General features: G+C 54.4%; 1 protein-coding gene and 1 non-coding gene across 6 annotated transcripts in view; both read left to right on the top strand.

Moving 5' to 3' along the window:
• Nucleotides 1-15,724, top strand: part of PHKA2 (phosphorylase kinase regulatory subunit alpha 2) — a 66,279-nt gene extending 50,555 nt beyond the window's left edge. For 2 of the 5 annotated variants that reach the window (XM_004597482.4, XM_058658482.1), the window contains 13 exons: nucleotides 1,529-1,617; nucleotides 2,949-3,082; nucleotides 3,733-3,889; nucleotides 4,656-4,735; nucleotides 4,996-5,074; nucleotides 5,178-5,307; nucleotides 6,347-6,448; nucleotides 8,632-8,750; nucleotides 9,462-9,491; nucleotides 11,965-12,135; nucleotides 13,188-13,241; nucleotides 13,847-14,047; nucleotides 14,589-15,724. In XM_004597482.4, the coding sequence (XP_004597539.2) occupies nucleotides 1,529-1,617; nucleotides 2,949-3,082; nucleotides 3,733-3,889; nucleotides 4,656-4,735; nucleotides 4,996-5,074; nucleotides 5,178-5,307; nucleotides 6,347-6,448; nucleotides 8,632-8,750; nucleotides 9,462-9,491; nucleotides 11,965-12,135; nucleotides 13,188-13,241; nucleotides 13,847-14,047; nucleotides 14,589-14,759 (1,517 nt within the window). In that variant the 3' untranslated portion in view covers nucleotides 14,760-15,724. Of the gene's footprint in view, nucleotides 1-1,528; nucleotides 1,618-2,948; nucleotides 3,083-3,732; nucleotides 3,890-4,655; nucleotides 4,736-4,995; nucleotides 5,075-5,177; nucleotides 5,308-6,346; nucleotides 6,449-8,631; nucleotides 8,751-9,461; nucleotides 9,492-11,964; nucleotides 12,136-13,187; nucleotides 13,242-13,846; nucleotides 14,048-14,588 lie in introns of those variants that run through there. The other 3 variants (XM_058658481.1, XR_009244514.1, XM_058658483.1) reach the window with 3 other exon arrangements.
• LOC118760444 (U6 spliceosomal RNA) lies at nucleotides 5,508-5,614 on the top strand. The gene has a single exon (XR_004996788.2). It is a non-coding gene; the product is annotated as a U6 spliceosomal RNA (small nuclear RNA).
• Nucleotides 15,725-21,011: the final 5,287 nt, after the last annotated feature.

The raw sequence follows: 21,011 nt of genomic DNA, 5'->3' as shown, positions 1-21,011 counted from the left end.
TCCAATGCCTTGTGCTCTTTGTTTATCTGCTCATATGCAACCATGTGGGTGAAGCTCATACTTTTGTTTTACATTTTTAAAAGTTGTATTTGAAAGGCAGAACTACAGAGGGGCCAGGAATGGGAAGAAAAAGATTTTCCATCCACTGGTTCATTCCCTAAATACCCACGGCAACCAGGGGTAGGGCTGGCAGACTGGGAGCCAAAGCCCATGCCAAACTGCCCCACGGGTGGCAGGCACTACTTGAGTGCCATCTGCCTCCATGCATGGCAGCAGAAGGCTGTGCGGGTTGTGGCAGCAGGACTGAGTCCCAGGCATTCTGCTGTGGCATGCAGGTCGCCAAAGCTGCCGCATAACGTGCTGCACCACGAGGCCCACCCTAGGAGGGAGCTTAGTGACTGGATTACATGCAGGGAGGCTACTCGGCCTGCCCAGGGAGGTTCTATCATCTCCTACTGTTCCTCCTAGTTAGAGGGGAAGAGTCTAGCTACCTGGAGCTACAGTTACTTTTTGTTCCCTGAGAAATGTACTCAGGCCTCCAGCTCTACTGGTCAACACCCCCACCCCACCCTAGTGACATCCTACCTTTTTACTACCCCTTCCTTCCAAGGGATTGCCGAGTCGGTCAGAGCGAATGAGGTGACCACCGCGCCATGTGCCCCTGAGGAGGGTAGCTGTGGAGCGTGCCACGGCTCACACGGCTCCCCTCCCGCAGTCTTGATTTCGCTCACCCAGTTCTGGACTGCTGGTGTGACACATTCATGAGACTCCCCGGAACTGACAATCTCACTGGTTCTTGGCTTCCCCACTGCAGGCTTGTTACCTAGTAGACTGATCCGCCTGTGGCCACAACTTGGTGGTGTTTTCTCCTGATTCTTGAGGATCTGTCTCTTTGAAAAAAAATCATGCATTTCCTGTAGTGTTGGTAAAGATTTGAAAGAGGAAATAAAACTTAGTTTGTGTTGTATACACTAACATAACCTGGAGGTCTAGAAATGCCTTTTACATATGTGTCAGCTTGACCTTGAAAACTTCTGATCTCCTAAGATGATGTCATACAGCTTGGAAGATGGAGATGGCTTAGTGAATAAATGTTGGTTTAATAGGACTTCCAAAGGCAGTTGGAGCAGAAGCCCTAACAACTGGCAGTGTGTCAGCCAGAAAGCCTGGACACCTGCACTGTGGGAGTCCCCGTGACCTTGGGCCATCAGCCTACACCCCTCTTGGGTCCCAGTTTTCTTATCTGAAAGAAAGGGAGCAGGCCCAGTCACTTCCATGGCACCCTGCAGTCTGAAAGTGCTGTCTACTTTTTCTCGAATTCTCGAAGGCAAAGCTTGAAATCAGCTGCTCGCTGCAAGTCCCTTGTCCTGCTCTTTCCTTATTCCCAGCATCTATGTGACAACTTCTTGTTAAAGTGAATTTAGCAAAAGACGTGCTCATTCTTTCACTTGGCTTGTGGGGACAAGGTGCCTACTGAGTAAGAAAGTGTCTTCCTCTGCCCCCTCAGAAGAGTGCTTTTGTTTTGCAGTTGTTCCCATGGCTTTGCCAACTAAAGCGCTCAGTACCCACCGCAAGTCACTGAATCTTGTTGACTCTCCTCAGCCACTCCTTAAAAAGGTAAAGTATTTGGAATTTCAATTTTAAAAAGTATAATGCTGTATGACGTTGGATTAGTCCCAAGGACTCTTCAATGGTTGCACTCCAAAGTCTGTTCCTTGATAGGAGACATTTAGTCTTCACGGGAGCTCTGGGTTCGGACATGAACCAGCTGGTTCTCTGGAAGCTGACTTGCATCTGTCTGGTCACTGGATTGGATATAAACCTTTGCATGGTTCCTTGTGGGTTCATGTTCTCTGCCTACTCCTCAGAATCACGGTAGCACAGGCGGGGCTGGGGAGGCCCAGTCCGCAGGCCAAGTCAGGCGGGTGGAATCATTTGGTCTGGGCCTGCCTAGGCAACTGCAGGCAAGTCTCAAAATCCAGGAAGTCTATAGCAGGCTACTCAGCAGATAGTTTTGTATGGTCCACAAATAATGTTATCAATATCCAAATGGTTTCCCAGCCCTAGAGAAAAATCAGTTCACTGTCTGGCCCTGTCCACAGCTGAGGGAGGTGTGTTTGTGGTCCACGGCATGGAGCTCTTTGTTGATAAAAACCAGTAATGGAGTCCTCAGGAGAATGAAATCTCCAGGTAGCTGTTCCCTATTGTTTCGCAGATTTATTGTCTTACCCAGAAGTCTCCCATCTGAATAGAAAGATCCGGAAAGATCTGAGTAGAAAAATCAAGTTAACCTAACTTGATTTTAAGCTAAGATAGCTTTGATGTTTGTTTTGCTTTCATAAATATGTAAGTGTAACCTACAGAAAGACACATGAAATTCAGGAAGCAGTGAACTAGCACCGAGCTAACATACACACGTGGATGCAAGCCTCATATCCTTGCCTTTGCTAACTGATGCTGCCCTCTCAGCACAAGGCCAGGGCAGACCAGCATCCCACACTCTCCAGATGTTGGGGATGCTTTGGTATGGCGTAACCCTCTTGGGTGAGGCTCAGAGGTGCTGAGCATGCCCAGGGACTTGGCAAAATGCACAGTGCTCCGGTCCCTTTCGCTCCCACCCTCTGGCCCCTCTTTCTACCTCTTTCTCCTCCTGTCCAAAGCTAGCTGCCATGTGATTTTTAACCCAGAAGTTAGTTTTGCTTATTTTTTTGACTTTGCATAAATGAAGCCCACACAAACAGTAGCCTCTTGAACACTGACCAACACAGCGGGCGATTCGTTAAATCAAAACCAGCCTATAAACAAAGGTATGAAAGAGCCACCAAGAAACTGAACCATAGCACGGTATATCATCAGAAGCCCGGGGTGGCATTTCGCTTTGGATTCTTTTTGAAAGTCCCTTCCCTTGCTCATCCCCTTTTCCTGTTTTCGGATCTTGGTGTGCCCAGGAGCCTGAAGGTGACTTCCAGTGGCCCGGAGATGACCAAGGTGGCATGGACTGTGAGAAGCTGCTTGAGCAGTTGAAGGATTGCTGCAGCCTACAGGACCAAGCAGACATCCTGTACATTCTGTATGTCATCAAGTAAGAGCCTCAGTCCCTCTGGGCTGCTGCAACGAGATCCCCACGCCCCAGATAGCTTTTCCACATCCGGAACTCCTGTTCTACGCACTGGCAGGTCCAAGGATCAAGGCCATTCCGGCATCTCCCGTGGGTTCACTTTCTCATTCACAGTGCTTCGTGGGGTGTCCTGGCACGGTGGGAGGGATGAGCTCAGCCTACGGGGCTTCCTTAAAAGGGCACGAGTGCCCCTCACGAAGGCTCTTTCTGTGGTCTGACCGACCTCCTAAAGGCCCTGGCTCCTAATACTCAAGAGTGAGGCGCTCAGCCCAGGGGCTGCGGCAGGCAGTCCTCCTCAGTGGAGCACAGATGCCTGTCACTACACCGAGCTTCCCTGGGTCCCCCGGGGGCTCTTATGGTTTTCCTGGCATTCTTGCAAGCCAGGATTAGGATTATAGTCACCCAACAGGCCACGATGGTGCCACGAACAAGACCTGCATCCCCTTCCCCTGCTGTGGCAGTCTGCCAGGACAGCAGTGTCCTGGCGTTAGGCCTCTGTGCAGGAGACCTACGGCTGGGATGCTTAGGTAGGACTCAACTCCCTGTGCAGCTCTGGCATGGTCCACCCCTCTCTTCCCTGCCCGTATTCCTGGGTGTTTTCTACCTCTTCTCAGGGGTCCCAGCTGGGACACAGCCCTCTCTGGACAGCACGGGGTCACTGTCCACAGCCTGCTCAGCGAGCTCTACGGGAAAGCTGGCTTGAACCAGGAGTGGGGGCTGATCCGCTACATCTCAGGCCTGCTCAGGAAGAAAGTGGAGGTCCTGGCCGAGGTAGAGTGGCAGGGTCTGCTGGGCTGGCAGTCTGGCCCTCCCTAGTCCCCAGCACTCCACCCCCATTCCTCCACTGGTCACGGAAGTGCGAGGCCAGCACCTTGGATTTGTAAGGGAAGCAATTAGCTGGTGTGGGGCTGGAGCCAGGCCTGCCTGGCTGACCTCCCACTGCTTTAGGAAGGCAAGCGGAGGGAGGGACACTTCAGTTGATTACTTGAGTTCTTTCCCAGCTATAAGAAAGATGCTTCTCCAGAAATCAGACGAGGGCACTCGGTGGCCTGGCATCCGCTTAAGTGGAGCTCTCGCCTTGTGCACATCTGCAGCACAGTGATCATTAACATTCATAACCATGATGCCCTGCAAAATCCAGTGCCGCTCTTAAGACAGGAGAGCTCAGTACAACGCTAAGGTGAGGGCACGCGCTGGTACGAGCCACGGGCAAATTGGTTACTTAGGAATAGAGTGTGCTCATTAACTCACCATCGCTCAGTCAGCACGCCCTGTGCACGCCTGGCTGGATAGTAAGGCGTCCACCGTGGCAGCTCCAGGGGGCAGGCTCTGCAGAGCCGCTGTGCCATGCTGCAGATGCAAAGACTGAGCAGCTGGCCATTGCCTGGGTCGCAAAGTCTGAGGCCTGGGTATGAATTTGCAAGTAAAGGGCAAACATGGGCCACGGAGTTTATAAAGATACGTTTATGATCATGTTGACCGTGAGCCTTCCCTATTAGCTTTGTAAATTTTTCTCCTGTCCTTGCAAAACACATAGGCTTGTGCAGACCTGCTCTCCCACCAGAAGCAGCTCACGGTGGGCCTGCCTCCAGAGCCCCGGGAGAAGACCATCTCCGCGTAGGTGCCCTACCTTGGGGTGGGGCAGGTGCGGGTTGGGGAGCCCCGGGAACCCTGCGGCCTCTCTCGCAGCTCAGGAGAAGGGGCATTGGCAAGCTACTGGCCTACTGGCCTGCAGACTCGTCTGATAGATCAGGACTCTCCCGTGGAGGCCTGGAGGCCTGGAGGCTGGGCTCTAAGGCCCATGATCCCCACTTCTCCCCTCGCCTCCCTAAGCCCCCACACCCCGGTGACCCCCATCTCTCCCCGCACCTCCCTAGGCCTCTACCCCCGGAGGAGCTCACACAGCTCATCTATGAGGCCAGTGGGGAGGACATCAGCATCGCGGTGCTCACCCAGGTCCGGCCTGCGTGAGAGGAGCAGGGCGGGGCGGGGCGGGGCGGGGCCTTCCCCAGAGCGGCCAGGGCCTCAACTCCACAGGTGCCCTGTGTGTCCGCACCAGGAGATCATGGTTTACCTGGCCATGTACGTCAGGGCCCAGCCCAGCCTCTTCGTGGAGATGCTCCGACTGCGGATCGGACTCATCATCCAGGTCATGGCCACCGAGCTGGCCAGGAGCCTCAACTGCTCAGGTGAGGAAGCAGCTGCTAGGCCCTGCCCAGGCTGGCTCCAAGCTTGGCCCTCGCTGTCAGCCCTTGCACCACAGAGTGAAGTTCACAGGAGATGGCCCCCTCAGCGGGTTCCCAGGAGGACTCAAGAGCCAAGTTGGCACCCTGCTCCTGCCATGCCAGCTCCCAGTGCTGGCTGTCCTTGCTGGGAGAGGGCATGGCCCGTGCTCACTCTGCAGCACATAGGCTGACATTGGAACAGATACAGAGAAGATTAGCATGACCCCTGCACAAGGATGACATGCAAATTTGTGAAGTGTTCCATGATTTTTTCTTCAGTGACACTAATGACGCATAGGTTACACAATAGCATTGTTTTCTTCAGGAAGGTCTTTGACTTTCATTTCTTCAGTGACACATTAGTCATTCAGAGCATGTTATTTAACTTCATGTCATTGTAAATTTTCTATTCTTCCTGTTGATTTTGTTTCTATGGCTTTTCACTTAAGGAGATCTATAGTAACTGTTTAATAAAGACTGTCATATCCAGATGTGAAGATACAATGCAGTGTGCATCTACTTCCAAATCGATGAAACTTAAATATATCTGGTAGGATTATGCATATATATGTAAATAAATATATATTTAAGCTGTAGGATGCTGGACTCTCTGCCATTGTCAGTGCCGACAATGTCAGGATACACTTAAATAGCAGAAGGATGGATTTATGACTGTTTATGACGGACTATACTATTGTGCTAATATAGAGGGAATCTGTGAGGGGGAAAGGACTTGGAGAGGGGGAAGGGAAATCTCAGAGCCTATGAACTATCATAAAATAAAATTTTTTAAAGAGACCTTCCCTGGTGAAAATGCAGCACCTGAGGCATGAGTGGGCTGGGTGATCAGGGAGTGAAGAGATAGGTCCCCAGGGATCAGCGCGTGCCACACTGAGGCAAAGGTGAGGGAATCCCGAGCAAGCTGGCCTACCCCCAGCATCCTTTAATCCCCCATCACCCCCTCAGCAGCTGGCTGGGAAGCTCACACGATGTTTGTCTGTAGGGGAAGAAGCTTCTGAAAGTCTGATGAACCTCAGCCCTTTCGACATGAAGAACCTGCTGCATCACATCCTTAGTGGCAAAGAGTTTGGCGTCGAGCGAAGCAGTGAGTACTGCACAGCCCCCCACAAGGCTGCCTCCCGCGCGCAGCAGGCAGTGCGTGAGCAAGGTGCTCAGAGGGCTTGGCATGCTGGCAAGATTGCTGAGTGAGCATTTTCTTCCACATGGCAGAGTGGCACCTGCAGACCCTGCCCACTCTGTGTCCCTTAAGTATCAAGCGCCAGCACCTGTCTGCAGAGTGGAGGGGCAGGTGGACGTAGTGGACGGGTGTGTGTGAGTGTTGGGCCTGGGGTCACGTAGAGTGTCAAAATGTAAGTGCTATGCGTCCAAGTCACCTTTGTGGCCTGCCCTGGCCTTTGGGGCTCAAAGCATCAAGCCAAGTTCCTTCGTGTCTACCCAGCCTGGCTTGCTCAGCCCCAGAGCCCCTGGTTCACAGTGAGCTCTCAAACAGACCCACCCAAGCCCTGGTAGGGTTCTTGTTCATGAATGCTCCCTAATTATAATTAAAGCAATTATATGAGCAGGAGAAATGATAAAGGCCCAATAATGTGCAGGCGCACGGGTGAATTCGTCTCAGCAAGCCAAAGGCATCCACTGGGGGCTGCCATACCTTTCAACTAATAAGAGGGACATTGGGCACATCGTGTTTTCTCAAGTGTGTGCCAGGCACAAACACGGCCCGTGCTGTGTGGTCACATGTGCCCGACTCAGGGAGCCGTGCCGAGACTATCTTCCAAAAGTAATTCCCAGTTCTCTGGTGCGCGCTCCTTGAGATGGAAATGGATGAGAGAAATATTACATGCGCTCAACTCATCGTGTCGTACGTGGCCTGGCACAGATAATTGTGGCAGTTTGGGAGGAGATGTTAACGCCGCAGCTGCCCAGGGAAACCGGCCTAGCCAAGCAAGGGCGTTGGAAAGTCCCAAGTGTGTCTAATGGTGGAGGAGGACAGGAGACATGCCATCTCTTTCAAATGTAACATCGTCTCTTAATTGTCCTTTGTGATTGTTCAGTTTATATAAATCAGGATGCTCAAAAAGGTGCAGCATGCTAATAATGTGCCAGAGAACTATCCCCCATGAGCACCCAGCACCCCAGTAGCTCCATGTCATCTCAAACCTCAGCCCCCGGGCCTGGGCAGCCTCTCCTCCAAATTTTACAACTGGTGCCCAAGCTGCAGGCCCCTCAATGGGCACTCAGTCTTGTCATTCCCTAGAGTCACATGGGCCTTGGGGACCAAAGCCAGCAGGGCTGATGCAGGGTCCTTAGCTATGAGAAACCCTCTCAGAAATTACAGAGATTGAGTTGGTTATCTACCACCCATCCCCATTTGAGACCTAATGCCATGCAATATTAAACGTGATGTGATACATAATGCCACCGGAAGATATTCATGATTTATGAAATGCAAGAATCAGTCTTAGAACCCCCAGCTTTACATATCTTACATGTGTATAGCTCATGTGTATATGTATATATCTGTGATAAGTCTGTTTTGAAAGTTAAAAACATACACAGTCACAGATTAAAAAACAGGGGGTGAGGGGCCCAGCGCAGTAACCTAATATCTAAAGTCCTTGCCTTGCATGTACCGGAATCTCATATGGGTGCAGGTTTGTATCCCAGCTGCCCCACTTCCCATCCAGCTCCCTGCTTGTGGCTTGGGAAAGCAGTCGAGGATGGCCCAAAGCCTTGGGACTCTGTACCCACATGAGAGACCTGGAAGAAGCTCCTGGCTTTGGATCAGCTCAGCTCCAGCTGTTGTGGCCACTTGGAGAGTGAGCCAGTGGAAAGAGGATCTTTGTTTTTCCTTCCCTATGTAAAATCTGCCCTTCCAATAAGAATAAATGTTAAAAACAACAACAACAACAACAAAAAAAAAACAATCTGGTGGGATAAACTAAAATATCAGCAGGTGTTAAGTCCTGGTTTCCTTGGGTAGATGGTCTCAGCTTTCCACAAGGAAGGTGTGTTCTTTGATAAATATTAAACAGATCAGCTCCCATCGTAGTGTGCTGTGTGCACTGCAGTGACATGGCGTCTTCATAGGTGCTGTCAAGAGCCACACGGTGGGCCTGTGAGCCCTCCCCGGCTGGAAGCGACACTGGCCCACTGGCATTCATGACCAGTGGGTTACAGATCCACACCCTGAATCACTTTTCCTGCCTCACGATGAATGCCCTGGGATTGCAAAGACAACCACGCCACGTGTGCTTCTCTTTCCCTCAGTGCGCCCCATCCACTCCTCCGCATCCAGCCCTGCCATCTCCATTCACGAGGTGGGACATACTGGAGTCACCAAAACCGAGAGGAGCGGCATTCCCAGGCTGAGGAGTGAGATGAAACAGGTGGGAACGCCTTGGCAGCCATGGCTGCAGCAGCGACAGGAGGGGAGAGGAGGTGGCAGGAACCCAGGGCCTGAGACCTGCAGGGACTGTCCCTGCTGCCCCTCTGCACAAGGCCCCGTGCCCAGATCGACATCCCGGAGCCACGTGTGCAGCCACACCTGCTCAACTTGGATCTTAAAGTCATGTTACATGAATGTTCTAGAATACCCCACACACATCCTGTCTGGATTTGCTTCTCTGCCACTTAAATAGTCACACAAAAAGGAAACCCTCAAATGTGTTTTTCCAATATGAACGCTAGGGGGACCTGGAAATAGGTTGGAATGCCCATGCTGGCTGGGTCTTCTACCAGCTGCAGGCCTTTCTGCTTCATTCTTTGGTTAATAATGAAAGTCCTTTTGAGCTGCCCCCACAGCACCATAATTGAGCATCTCTGATGCTAATGTGCCAGGTACTGTGCTACGACCTGACCACAAACCACATTTTGAGTGTCTCCTTCCAGCCATGAACATGGCCTAGAATGGGCAGTGCACTCAGCTTTCTTCCTAATGTGCTGGCCTGACCCGTGAGCTCGAGTCCGTGGTGTGCTAATGGGCCACCCCCTGCCGCGTGCCCAATACTGTCCTGGATTGTTAGAGGATGCCAGAAATAGTAGAATGTTCTGGAGTCAGAGCTGGGTTTTATTCATTTCCTGTTTTTTTCCACTTTCAGATGACTAGGCGATTGAGCGCTGATGACCAGGTGAAACATCCCGCCGTGTTTCGCCCTTTACTGTGTGTGCTTCGCGCTCTCTGCGGGCTGAGTGTGGAAAGCAAGGCCACGCACAAGCAGGATGGGAATCAATGTGCAGAGGAGGGTTCTGCCCGGTCAGACTGGCTGGGGGCCGGGGCCAGCAACCCAGGGTGGTGGGGAGGGCTGCATGGGCTGTGCCAGGCAGCCCCTGAGGCAGGCAGAGAGCAGGGCTCCAACAGGAGAAATGGCCTTGTCCCATGGCTTAAATCCACCAAGCCAACCTTGAGCTTTGTAGGATACTTTGTACTAGAGATGTTGCAGGCGCTGCCCCAGTGGGTGTGTTTTAACAAGGGGTACTGACTAGGGAAGTCCCTCGGGGAAGCTTGTCGAGACAGCCTACAAACAGCCCTGGCATACCTTGCTCTTCTTTGGTGACATAATTCCTCATCCTTCCCCCAGAAACCTGGAGTCACATGGCTAATGAGCTAGTATCCCATGACGACTTGTAATGTAGGTTTCCCAAGTTGTCCCAGGGCACAGCCAACTGGGCTTGCTCAGCTGCGTTACGCTGTCTACAAGCTAAGAATCCCACTGTAAACATGTTCCTGTGTCAGCCACTCGGTAGCCTGCTCCCTCTGGTTCCCCGCATCCCAAAAGCCTGGCTGTGGGTGGACTTGAGCGGCTCCCCCTGCCTCCATTTCAGGCTGTACTTTGCATATCGTGGCAACAAAATGGTCTCCTTTCTTCTTTGATAGGTTTACGTTCAACCAGCCAGTACAAGTTCCACATTTGTCTGTTTACGCCAAGAGAATAGATTGTTCTTTACTGAAAACGTCCTAGATGCCCCAGCAGTCTAAATTTTTACTTGATTGTGCAGAACTGCTGTGGCCATAGACCACCATCCTCGGGCAGATTAAGTGTACGTTCTAGATTTTTGGATGAGGTATATGTATTTGACTAAGGATCATCAGCCTGATGTTCGTTCTAGAAGGCCTGTTAGGTGCCAAGGGTTAGGAGCAGCTGTGGGTATTTTGGTCATCTCTAGATTTTCACAGCCCCATGTTAGGATACCAGCATTCTGCGACCAGCTCTGCAAAGCAGTGCCCTAACTTCAGGAGACACCCTGCCAACACAGTGGGAGTCTTGTAACATTGGCTGCTTGGGCAAAGTCAGTGCAGGCAGCAGCTGCCAGAGGGTGGCCCCGGGCCCTGAAGGGGCCTTAAAGTGTGGTGAGAACCCCTGGTGTGCCCTCCTTCTGAGGGGCACATGTTTGGCTGTGGCTGTTCCCCTCTACTCGAACCCCTCTGGGTCACTGTATGTGACCGAGTCGCTTTTCTCTTGTTCTGTAAACCAGAGCATGTCCAACACTGTGCAGTCCTCCACATTTGGGATGAACCACTGGCTGTTGCCCTGGGCTCTTTCCTCGGCCCTGTGCCCCCCCCCCCCCCGCCTTCTCCCCTAACCAGGGAGATCGGGGCAGGGTTTTCCACCGATGCTAATAGCCTGCTCTGACGAGGAGGCTCTAGAAAGATGAGCTAGACGTTCATAAGCATTGTCCTACATCCTGAGTGCAAAGTCCAGGCTGCTTAGTGCAGGGGAGCCAGTGGCCTGTGTGTCCAGGGGGCAGCTGGGCGTATTGGCCTCCTGTATGTATGTGCTCACAGGAGAAACCGGCTGCATCAATCATGAGTGTGGCTGTAATTACCTTTATTGGCATCTAACTGTTGCTTTATTGAAATGCCAGTAATGAGCTGGATGGAATAATGCAGCCTACCTGCCTTTTCCAAGTAAGATCTATCCCAGTCCAAATGGGTGCCAGGAGGCGACCCCACCTCCTGCCCTGTTGGCATACTTGGTATGTTTGATTCGCTTTAAAACCCGTTAGCTGGGTATTTGCTTCTAGAAACCAAAGTGCCAGATAGCTCAGAACAAATATATGTGGCAGCATGAAGGGGATCCATCTAGGGCAAGACAAAGGGCTGTGAATGCCATGGCAGGGAGGGGACTTGGGACACATACCAGGGGAGCCTGACCCACTTCCCAGCCTGCTCCTCAGACCCCTCGACCAGGCACCTCTCCAAACCAGGAGCCCAAAGATAGACAGGTGAGGATAGGGACCACACAGGCTGCGCTGGGTCCAGCTGGAGTTGACACAGTAGCAGTTTGGCCCCAGAGTGACCCCCCTCCCCAGCATGAGCCCTGCCACCAACGGCCAGGCTCCTTTGGATGCTGTAGCACGTGCCATGGTGGAGCGGAGCATGCAGAGTTAAGGAGCCACCTGGGCCGGAGATGAAGCCAGGAATGAGAAGAGACTTTATTGGCAGGAGGGATCCCCGCTCCCCCAACCCCAGCCACTAGATTCAGCTGGTTCTGCCTGGGCCACCCAGCTGTTCTTCCCAACAGGCAGCTGTTCTCTGGGGTGCCTGAGTGGCCCCAGCCAGCCCTGGTGGCCACTGCAGGCTGCATGCCGTCTGTTTTCCAGCGGTCCAGCACCCCGTCCTCGCCCACGGGCACATCCTCCTCTGACTCAGGAGGCCATCACATCAGCTGGGGGGAGCGGCAGGGCCAGTGGCTGCGCCGGAGGCGTCTGGATGGAGCCATCAACAGAGTCCCCGTGGGCTTCTACCAGAGAGTGTGGAAGATCCTTCAGAAGGTGAGGAAAGGGGCTAGCAGGTGCCCCCAGTTGCAGTCAGGGAATGGCCACAGCGTGAACACACCCTGTGGCAGCTCAGTAGCTCTCAGCTTGGCCCTGCGGACATTGGGGCTGGTTATTCTGTCCTGTACCCCGATTGTTCTCAGGGAGGTAGATCAGTCTGGCTGAGCCCCACAGGCCCAGCTCCACTCCCCTCAGCCAGCTGCCTGCTGCACCTGTGGCCATCAGCCGGGCTTCCCATCAGTCTGGCGGCTGTTCCTATCTCACCAGAGCTTGTCCCCAGACACCAACATGAGGTGGTTCAATCACGGGCTGCACACGTGCCCCTGGACCCAGGAGAACCTGCACACCTGTCACCAGGGCAGAGTGCAGGAAAGGCAGCCCATCTCCTCCTCCCTCAGCCCCAGAACACCTGTGCCTCACCTCAGGTATGGAGGGCAGGGGCCACCAGCCACCACCAGCCACCACCAGCCAGGCCACTGGGAGTTCAACAGGAACAGACTGTTCCTCGAAGAAATGCCTGCGCTTCCTGGGCCGTCACACATTGTATCCCCACTGGCTGGGCACCAGGATGCTTTTGTTATGAAAAAGCGGCATTTTGTATTGAGCCGGCACTCCAGATCGATATGCATGGTGGTACTAGTGCAGGTCTGTGTGTGCACCAGTCTTTTGTGATTGGTGCTTATTATAGAAACCGTAAAAATAGATGCCTGCAAAGGCAGTGAGGCATCTCTCCGCCAGCAGGAGCCATGAAAGTCTGCCTTCATTATGGCATTAAAGGGGCCTGGCAGCCACCAGGCCTGGTTGCCAAACGAGAGGCAGCGCTTCGAGAAGGCAGCAGAGGCAGCTCCCTGGGGCACTGTACCTGCGCTGTCCCAAGGCTGCCTGCTGCTTCCCTCCAGTTGTTCCATGGAAAATACAGCCTGCAGGCAGTGCAAACGAGCACTCTAAAAATACCTGACAGTCGGGTGCAGTCCAGAGCAGGAGCTGTGTGTCATGTGCACACTTGTGAGCACCTTCTGGAAGCTGACTGAGCTGTGTTCTGCCTCCAGTGCCACGGTCTCTCCATCGACGGTTATGTCCTCCCGTCCTCGACGACTCGAGAGGTAAGATGGGAAACACCCAAAGCCCCACCCCTCGGCCCCCAGGCTGACCCCGGCGCATTGGTCCTGGACTGGCCTCCGGGCTGCTTCTCCACACAGCCACTGCTAGCTCGCAGCCTGCTAGCCACCTGACCCTCAGATTTTTCTCCCATGGTTCCTAGCTTCAGCTTTTCTGGCTTCTTGCCCTGAGAAGCGGCACTTATAGACTCAGAGTTTGAAGTTTGCTAAAGACCCAGAACTGCCCTCCTACACGGAAGGAGCCACACTCACTAGACCCACCTTCCCTGCCTTAAAGCCGTCTCCGTTTTTTTAACAAGTTGCTTAAGTTTGACCTGGTCAAGACCCCATGCTTTGTACCACAAGAACAGTAGGAAATGCTTCCTGTTTATTGGAAGTCACAGTCTAGTAGGATGGATCAGCAGGCGAAGGCAAGGCCAGCCAACAGCCGGGGGAGAGTGTGCCCTGCCTCCTGCCTGCAGATTAGGAACTTGGCCAAGAAGGGGAGCAGTGTTTGCCCTGCGCCTGGGTCCCACAGTGTTGGTCAGCATGGGTTACAGGACTGAAGCTATCCAATCTCACTGCTGGCTGCTGACCCATCCCTTTGGCAGATGACCCCACACGAGATCAAGTTTGCTGTCCATGTGGAGTCAGTGCTGAACCGCGTTCCCCAGCCCGAGTACCGGCAACTGCTGGTGGAAGCCATCATGGTGCTGACACTGCTCTCGGACACAGAGATGGAGAGCATTGGGGGCATCATCCATGTGGACCAGATCGTGCAGATGGCCAATCAGCTGTTCCTACAGGAGCAGGTGGGTGCACCCAGCCCCACCCACTCACCACATGGCCAAGGCACTTGTGTGGCCAGACTGGCTGCCATTTCTGTTGAGGCTGGAATTCTGTGTCCAATGGAAAGGAATATAGCTGAACAAAGAAAATGTCATCACAGATGGTGGAAAAATGTCAGCCGTTTGGCTAGAAAATGGCACAGCAGCCACTTGGGAAGCATAGAGGCCCTTGGGGATGGACAGGCCTGTCTCAGCATGGCTTCGAGTGCAAGCACCATCCCTTGCTATACATGTGGTTGGCACTGGGGGCACACTTGCCCTGGACACGAAACTAGGGAGTCAGGGGAGGCTGTCACAGGCAGCGCTTGAGTTACAGAGTCAGGTCTGTGAGTGCACCAAGCTGGGAGCTGCCGCCTCCTGCTCTGGAGGATTTGCAGCCATCCTAGTGGCCCAGGCCAGGTAGCCTCTGCCTGCTTGCTGTGCCACCTCCTACAGGCAGAACCACTGGGGGGTGAGGGCAGCCTCTGCTCATCCCCCCCCCCACGCCCCACCTTTTCTGCTGCAGATGACCATGGGAGCCACAGACACTCTGGAAAAAGACCAAGGCACGGGGATCTACCACCTCTTCTACGACAGTGCCCCGAGCGGGGCTTACGGCACCATGACCTACCTAACCAAGGCTGTGGCTTCTCACCTGCAGGAGCTGCTGCCCAGCTCAGGCTGCCAGATGCAGTAAGCCCTCACTTGCAGGCGTCACCACCCTCAGCACCTGTCACTCATCCCCCAAGACCCCCACACCAGCACAAAAGCAGCCCCCTCAAACAATCGCTGGGGGCCATGGCAACCCTCTCTACCTAAAACTAATGAGAGCCGAGGAATCCTGAGCTCCCCCCCCCTCCCCCACAGCCCCTACTTCCCGCTCCCAATAAGCACCCTGGGATCATTTCATGGCAACATTTGTCATAGCATCTGGGCTCCCGGACTCCGAGGAGGACTTGGCAATTGACTAACTGAGAGCTACAGAAACAGGCTCTGAGCTAGTGACATCTTGAAGACGGAGAGATGCTCCCAGAGCAAGAGTAGACGAGCAGACCTCGATCGAAGGAACGTCTTCCCAGGATGGGGTCTGTGGACCACAATGGCTACCATTTCCTGGGCCTCTCATCCCACTGCTGTGGCTGCTTTATGCAATAGACTTCTCTTTTATCAAGATTTACATGACTATTTCCAGTCCATTTTAGGTCCTGATCTTCAAAGACGTACATTATCCCTAGCCACTCGTGAATTAGGGCTCCCTCCTGTGGTAGGAAGTCCCACATCTTCTGTCTGGGGTGAATGTGCCAGCAGCAGGCACCTGCTCCTGGGCTCTGGGTGAGCCAGCCATAGGCATGAGTCAGCAGATGCCCTGGGAATTAGTGGTGTTCCCGCAGAAAACAGTGCTTCCTCTTAAAGAAACAGGGGTCACCTGGGAGGGCGACCCCTTTTCAGGGAAGCCCTTGGCACCATCAGGCCCTCAGGTCAGTGTGGTTGAAACCCTGCCAGGGGCTGGCCGTTCTCTTGGCAGGTGTCCTGTGGTAGCTGAGATTGTTTACTAGGCATTGTTGCCTCGGGGGAGTAGGCACCCAGCATGGGATGCGGTTCTGTGGAAAGAATTAACTTTGAAGGCAAATAGACAGCTGGGGGCTAAAGGATCTTCTCCGGGGTCACAGTGCTGGGTTGGATCTGTGGCCCTGCTCCAGCTATTTAAAGGAGCCACAGCGAGGCCATGGGCCAGCCAGCGCCCCTCGCGGTCAAGTACTGACTAACAGCTATTCTCTAAGCAGCAGGAAGGCTGTCTGCCTCACCTTCCAGTGGGGCAGGCCATCAAGAAGTGTCTCGAAGCACCTGTCACACTTGACAGTGTGCAGGTACCAGCCATGTGCGACCCACCCCCATGCCAATGCCCCAGCGTCTCTTGCGCTTTCTGCTAAAACACACTTGGACAGATCTTGCATTTGTATTTGTTTAAGGGGCAGATTCCAGAACCACAGGGCAGCCCAGGGCCCATGCACCTAAGGGTATGGCATGGCCAAGCCTCTGCCCACAAGGCCTTCCTGGGAGCTCCCCAACTGGTCCGGAAGGTTGAAGTCTTAGAGCTCAGGCTGCTGCCACTGAGCAGAGTCCCAGTGCCCGGGGTCTGGCGTTCTGAATGTGCCAGCTGGGTTAGGACCCCACTGCCAGAGCCCTTTTTTATATGTTGTTTATGGTTTTGGGGGGTGTCTTAAAAAGTGCCTACCATAAGAGTCACAGCACCATGCAATTCATCTGATAGACCCTGACAAGTCATGTCACACAGTGTGGGAAGGGCGTGTGTGTGTGTGTGTTGGGGGCGGGGTCTGCCGCTCCGGCCCCGGGGCGCGGACTGGAGGGCCATGTGATCGGCAGTGCTGCCAGCCTGTGAGGCGCTTTTGGAACCTGTTTGAAATGAAAGCCTGGAGTAGGGCGGCATTTCCACAGGCATCAAGCTGTCGGCTTCAATGAGCAGGACCAGCCTTCTGAGGCTAGCCCCCTTTAGCGAGCAGCTGAGGCCCACCGCAGGCGTGGGCTCCATGTGGTCCCTTCCCAAAGCCATCCTCACCCTCACTCCCCCTCCAGGGGGCTCAGTTTCCCTGTTTGTAAAGAATGGGCCAGGTAGCTCCTGAAGCCCGGAGGAGTGAGCTGGCCCCTTCCTAACACCCAGGGGTGGGGTGGGGGCTCTTTCCTGGCTCCCCCTCAGAGCCAAGACACCCATTTTGGACTTGGAAATTGAAATGTTCTGCTTCACAGGGCAAGCCTGTGGAGCTGGGAACAAACATTCCCCACTCAGTCTTTCATTAAAAACTGCTGGCTATCTCAGCAGCTCGTTGGTCATGGCGGCGCCAATAACAGTAGCTGTATGGCCCTGGGTGAGCCAGTCGATCGCGACATGCCTCAGTTTACCAATTTGTGAAAAGTGCCAGAGGCCTGGAGACCAGCCCAGAAGTTGGTATGCATGAACCGCCCCCTAGCAACAGCCTCAAGCGTGGGGCTGCCGGGGCTTCCTGCTGCAGCGGACCAGGGACATCTGGCCGTGGGCAGGGAGGTGGCAGGCTCGCACTCTGCTGCCAGGCGCTCCTGGCTGGAGGTGTGTCGGGCTGCGGCCCTTCTGAGCGCAGGCTGGAGCGGGAGGCCTTGACAGCATCAGTTGCTTGTACTGAGAGGATGCAGTGCTCCCGGGGTTTAAAACAAAAGCCGGAAGAGCAGGGGGCAGGAGCAACAGTTTGTCAGTGGATGGATGTCATTTATTTCTGGACAGAAGACGGGAGGGCTTGGCGTCCCCCTTGGGGACAGAGCGCAGTGCGGGCAGAGCGCTCGTCTTCCCTGTCCTCATGGTTAGAGGGTACAGCCGCCCTCCCCCTCTGCGCCGTGGTCTCAAGGCCACTTGTGCTTTTGTAGGCCCTGCCACCCACTCTGCCCTTCTCAGCACCACGTGCCCACCCAGGGACAGCGCTGTCTGTGAGGATAAGAAAGCAGCATTATCACCCTCTTAGAGCCTGGATCCTCTCCCCCAACCCCACTTCTGCAGAAAGCCATGTAGGAAAAGCCTTGGCCTTGAGTCGGCGGTGCAGGCAGGGCTGAGCGCTGTGCGGGGGTGTGCAGAACCCTTCAGAAGCCTGTGGGCTTTTTAAAGGAGCGTATGTGCAATTTTGGCAAAAATGCCATCTTAGGAGGCCTGGAATAACTGGAAGCAATGAACCTGGGATGTGTGCGACTCGCCCCTCTGCTTCCTTATCCCACTATGCGATCTCTTCTGAAAAGTGAATGATTCCAGCAAAGCTTTGCCAGGCATAGCTTTGTATGCAGGAACTGCCTTGAGTGGTGGGGAACGGAAAAATTGTGCCTCCCCATCTGTTTCCTTGAGAAAAACGAGGGACAGCAAAACTGCTGTAGACAGACTTCCTGCCGGGGGTCACTCCCAGCAAGGGCTCTCAATGGTGAGGGCTGGCCTCGACGAAAGTCAGGAGCCCAACTCCATCTGGATGGGCAACAGGGACCCAAGTCACTGGGCTGTCACCTGCTGCCTCCCATGTCTGTTGGCAGGAGGCTGGAGTCGGCAGATCAAGCTGGGCCTTAAACCCATGAAGTTCCACATGGGCCACCTAAACATGTGGTCTGCGAGGCTCAACACCCACCCCCGGCTTGTTTGTCAAGCCCACCAAGTAAGGATGTTCCCTCAGCTCTCGGGGCGAGCACTCCTTGCCTGGGTTACTGAGCGCCCACGGGTCATGGCAGGTGGCCAGCAGCGTCTTCTACCTCCAGCTGGTGCGGCCAAGGTGGCAGGCTTTGTGAAGAGCAAAGCAGCATCTCCATGGCTGTGAGCGGATGGTTACACTTCCACGTCTGTTTTAGAAAGATCTTCCCAGACACAAACAGAATGGATTTACCAAGGACCAGTCCTAGCAACCGGTGCTAATCTCCATGTGACCCTTAGATCACTGGTCTTACCTTGCATGTAACAGAAACCAACTCTGACCAGGTTAGCTAGGGAATGTGCTTTATTAACGAATGTTGGCCAAGTCTCCAGGTTTGGAGGTCTCCGAGCAAAATTCAAGCCCCATTATCACTGTTCTCTCCACCCCCACACTCTCCCAGATTCACATTGCTAGGGCTGGCACTGCAGTACTTATGTTGGGCACTGCTGCTGGGGCCATCGCCTCAGCTCTTTTGGAAGCTAACTAGGGAAGGTACCACCTGTCACCCAGTGGCTGCCAATTCCCGCCGTCAGGTATGCTATGGCCTTTAGGGCAGCTGGCAGCTCCACCTTCTCAAGCGGGGGGGGGGGGGTCTGCTTCTGGGCTCAGGGAGCCCCAGACCCAGGTCGGGGACCAAGGTGCTCAACACCCCACCCTCACGTCCACTCTGGCCAGCACCCTGGGTCTTCATTCCCCCACCCTTGCATCCACTCCAGGGAACCGAGGGCACAGTGCCACTTTCCCTAGGGGGCAGGCACAGTGAGGGGCCACAGGAACCCCTAGTGCAAGCAAAGCATCCACGGGCCACCTCCGGCCTCCAGACAGCCTGGTCACATTCCAGTGTTAGCTAGAGGTGCCCCAGGCTGTGGTGGCCGGATGACCGCTGTCACCTGGAACCACCCACCATGTAGCCCCCACTGAGCCCCACCCTGGGGCAGGAGGTGGGCATTGCTGTGGGACCACCAGCCCAGCCCAATTAGCCCCTTCCTGGAGCCCGAGTGACAACCCACCTGGGACAAGATGTAAAGGGTTGTCACATTTCTCCCAAGTCTGTAGCCAGCTGGGGGTTTAAAAATAAAGACTTTAGAGAGAGGCTGATCCCACGAGTTGGTTCCAATGGTGTGAATAATTCACCCAGCTGTCACAGGGCCTGCTGCCTGTGGGTAGGTGTATGTGAAGTCTATTGAGCGGGGAGGTGAGGCGGCCACCTGTTCCCCTCCCCCACCCACCCAAGTCCCAGTTCTGTCCCTCATTAGCCACAGAGCTCCCGAGAGCAGATAGCTCTTCACACCCAAAGAAGAGGCAGCTGCACCAAGTGTTCTGGTGGCAATAGGGTCCCCCACTGCCCTCCAGGCCTCAAGGTCAAGGGAAAGGGCCCCAGCTTTTGAACCTGAGGCAGTGAGTACACTTGGCCAGTAGAGGGCGTGGCTGGTACTGCCAGCCGCAGCAGGTGCACTTCTGTCCCAGGACCATGGTGAGACTACACATCAGCCTGCTATCGTCAACACCCACATATGCAGCTGGCGCCAAGCTCAGCTGGCTGCAGTGCAAATGGCTACATGCCTAGTAGGAGAAAGACAGAAACAAGCCAGTCCTGCTGGGGTGACAGGGCTTGAGTTAGGAAAGGGGTCCATTGCAGGCATAACAGAAGGTGAGGGTGGCGAGGCGTCTGTGCTGCAGAGGGCAGAAACAGGGCCACACTCAGGGCTGCAGCCTCAGCAGAGTGTGTTGCCCTGGCTACCAGGGACCAGCCCTTCCCCAGAACAGCCGGGCTTGTGTGTGGGAGAACACTGAGGACTCCAATCCCACCCCACCTCATCTCCCTGCCCAAGATAATGAATGAAGGAGCAAAGACACACATCAGGTGTCAGAGGATGGCTAGATTCGTGGACACGAATGAGGCAGAGAAGCGGGGTGGGGAGGCCTGGGGCCCAAGAGAGAGACTATGACATGGGTGAGCAGAGAGCTCCGAAGAGGTGGGATGTATTCAGACCTGCAGGAAGTGCAGCCTGCAAGGCCTGGGCAAAGAGCTCATTTGGCAGAGGGCAGAGGCAGTGCAAAGAACCTGGCAGAATTGCACCCAAGGCCAGAGGGGGCAGGGCTGGAGTCATCTGGGAGAGAAATGTAGATGCTGCCAGCCCTTCCCAGCAATATCACCTGCTCGAGGGAGGGAGGGTGGGGAGGGCCTCAGGGAGAGCGGAGGTTGCCCTGGTTAGGACAGGTTTGCAGGGCCTGCATTTGAGAGCGAATGAGCCAAAGAGTCAAGGAACACATGGCCGAGGCAAATTCACTTTCTGGCAGGCCTGGGAGCCACTTGACAGTCTCACAGACGCCCCTGCTTTGCTGCTATTCCGAGACAAGAATCTGGGAGTCAGAAAATGGCGGTGACTGAATGACAGAAGGAAGGAGAGGGAGAAGCTATTTCTGTCCCCTCCTGGAGCTACCTTGCCTGTCTCAGGCCAGAACACTCCTGCTCTAACACTTTCAAGCACCATGCCTGTATGCCTGTGCTGGCACATAGGTGCAAGTACAGACATGTGGCCTCCCCCACCCCTGCCTGCCCTCAGGCACTCAGCCTTGGAGCCTGCAGAAACAGCACCTGGGAGCCTGTATCCTGTGGGGGTTCACGCTGCATCCGATAGCCTCAAGCATGCACCTGTTCACGTGGAAGCCTTGGAAAGGTCAGGCTCCGGAGCTGAGGCCCTCGGACAGTTCCAAACTTTCCCATGATGCAACTT

Source organism: Ochotona princeps, chromosome X (genome assembly GCF_030435755.1).
Source record: "Ochotona princeps isolate mOchPri1 chromosome X, mOchPri1.hap1, whole genome shotgun sequence".
Lineage (NCBI taxonomy): Eukaryota > Metazoa > Chordata > Mammalia > Lagomorpha > Ochotonidae > Ochotona > Ochotona princeps.
The sequence above is the reverse complement of the archived record's forward strand: the minus strand, read 5'-3'. Positions and strand labels throughout refer to the sequence as shown.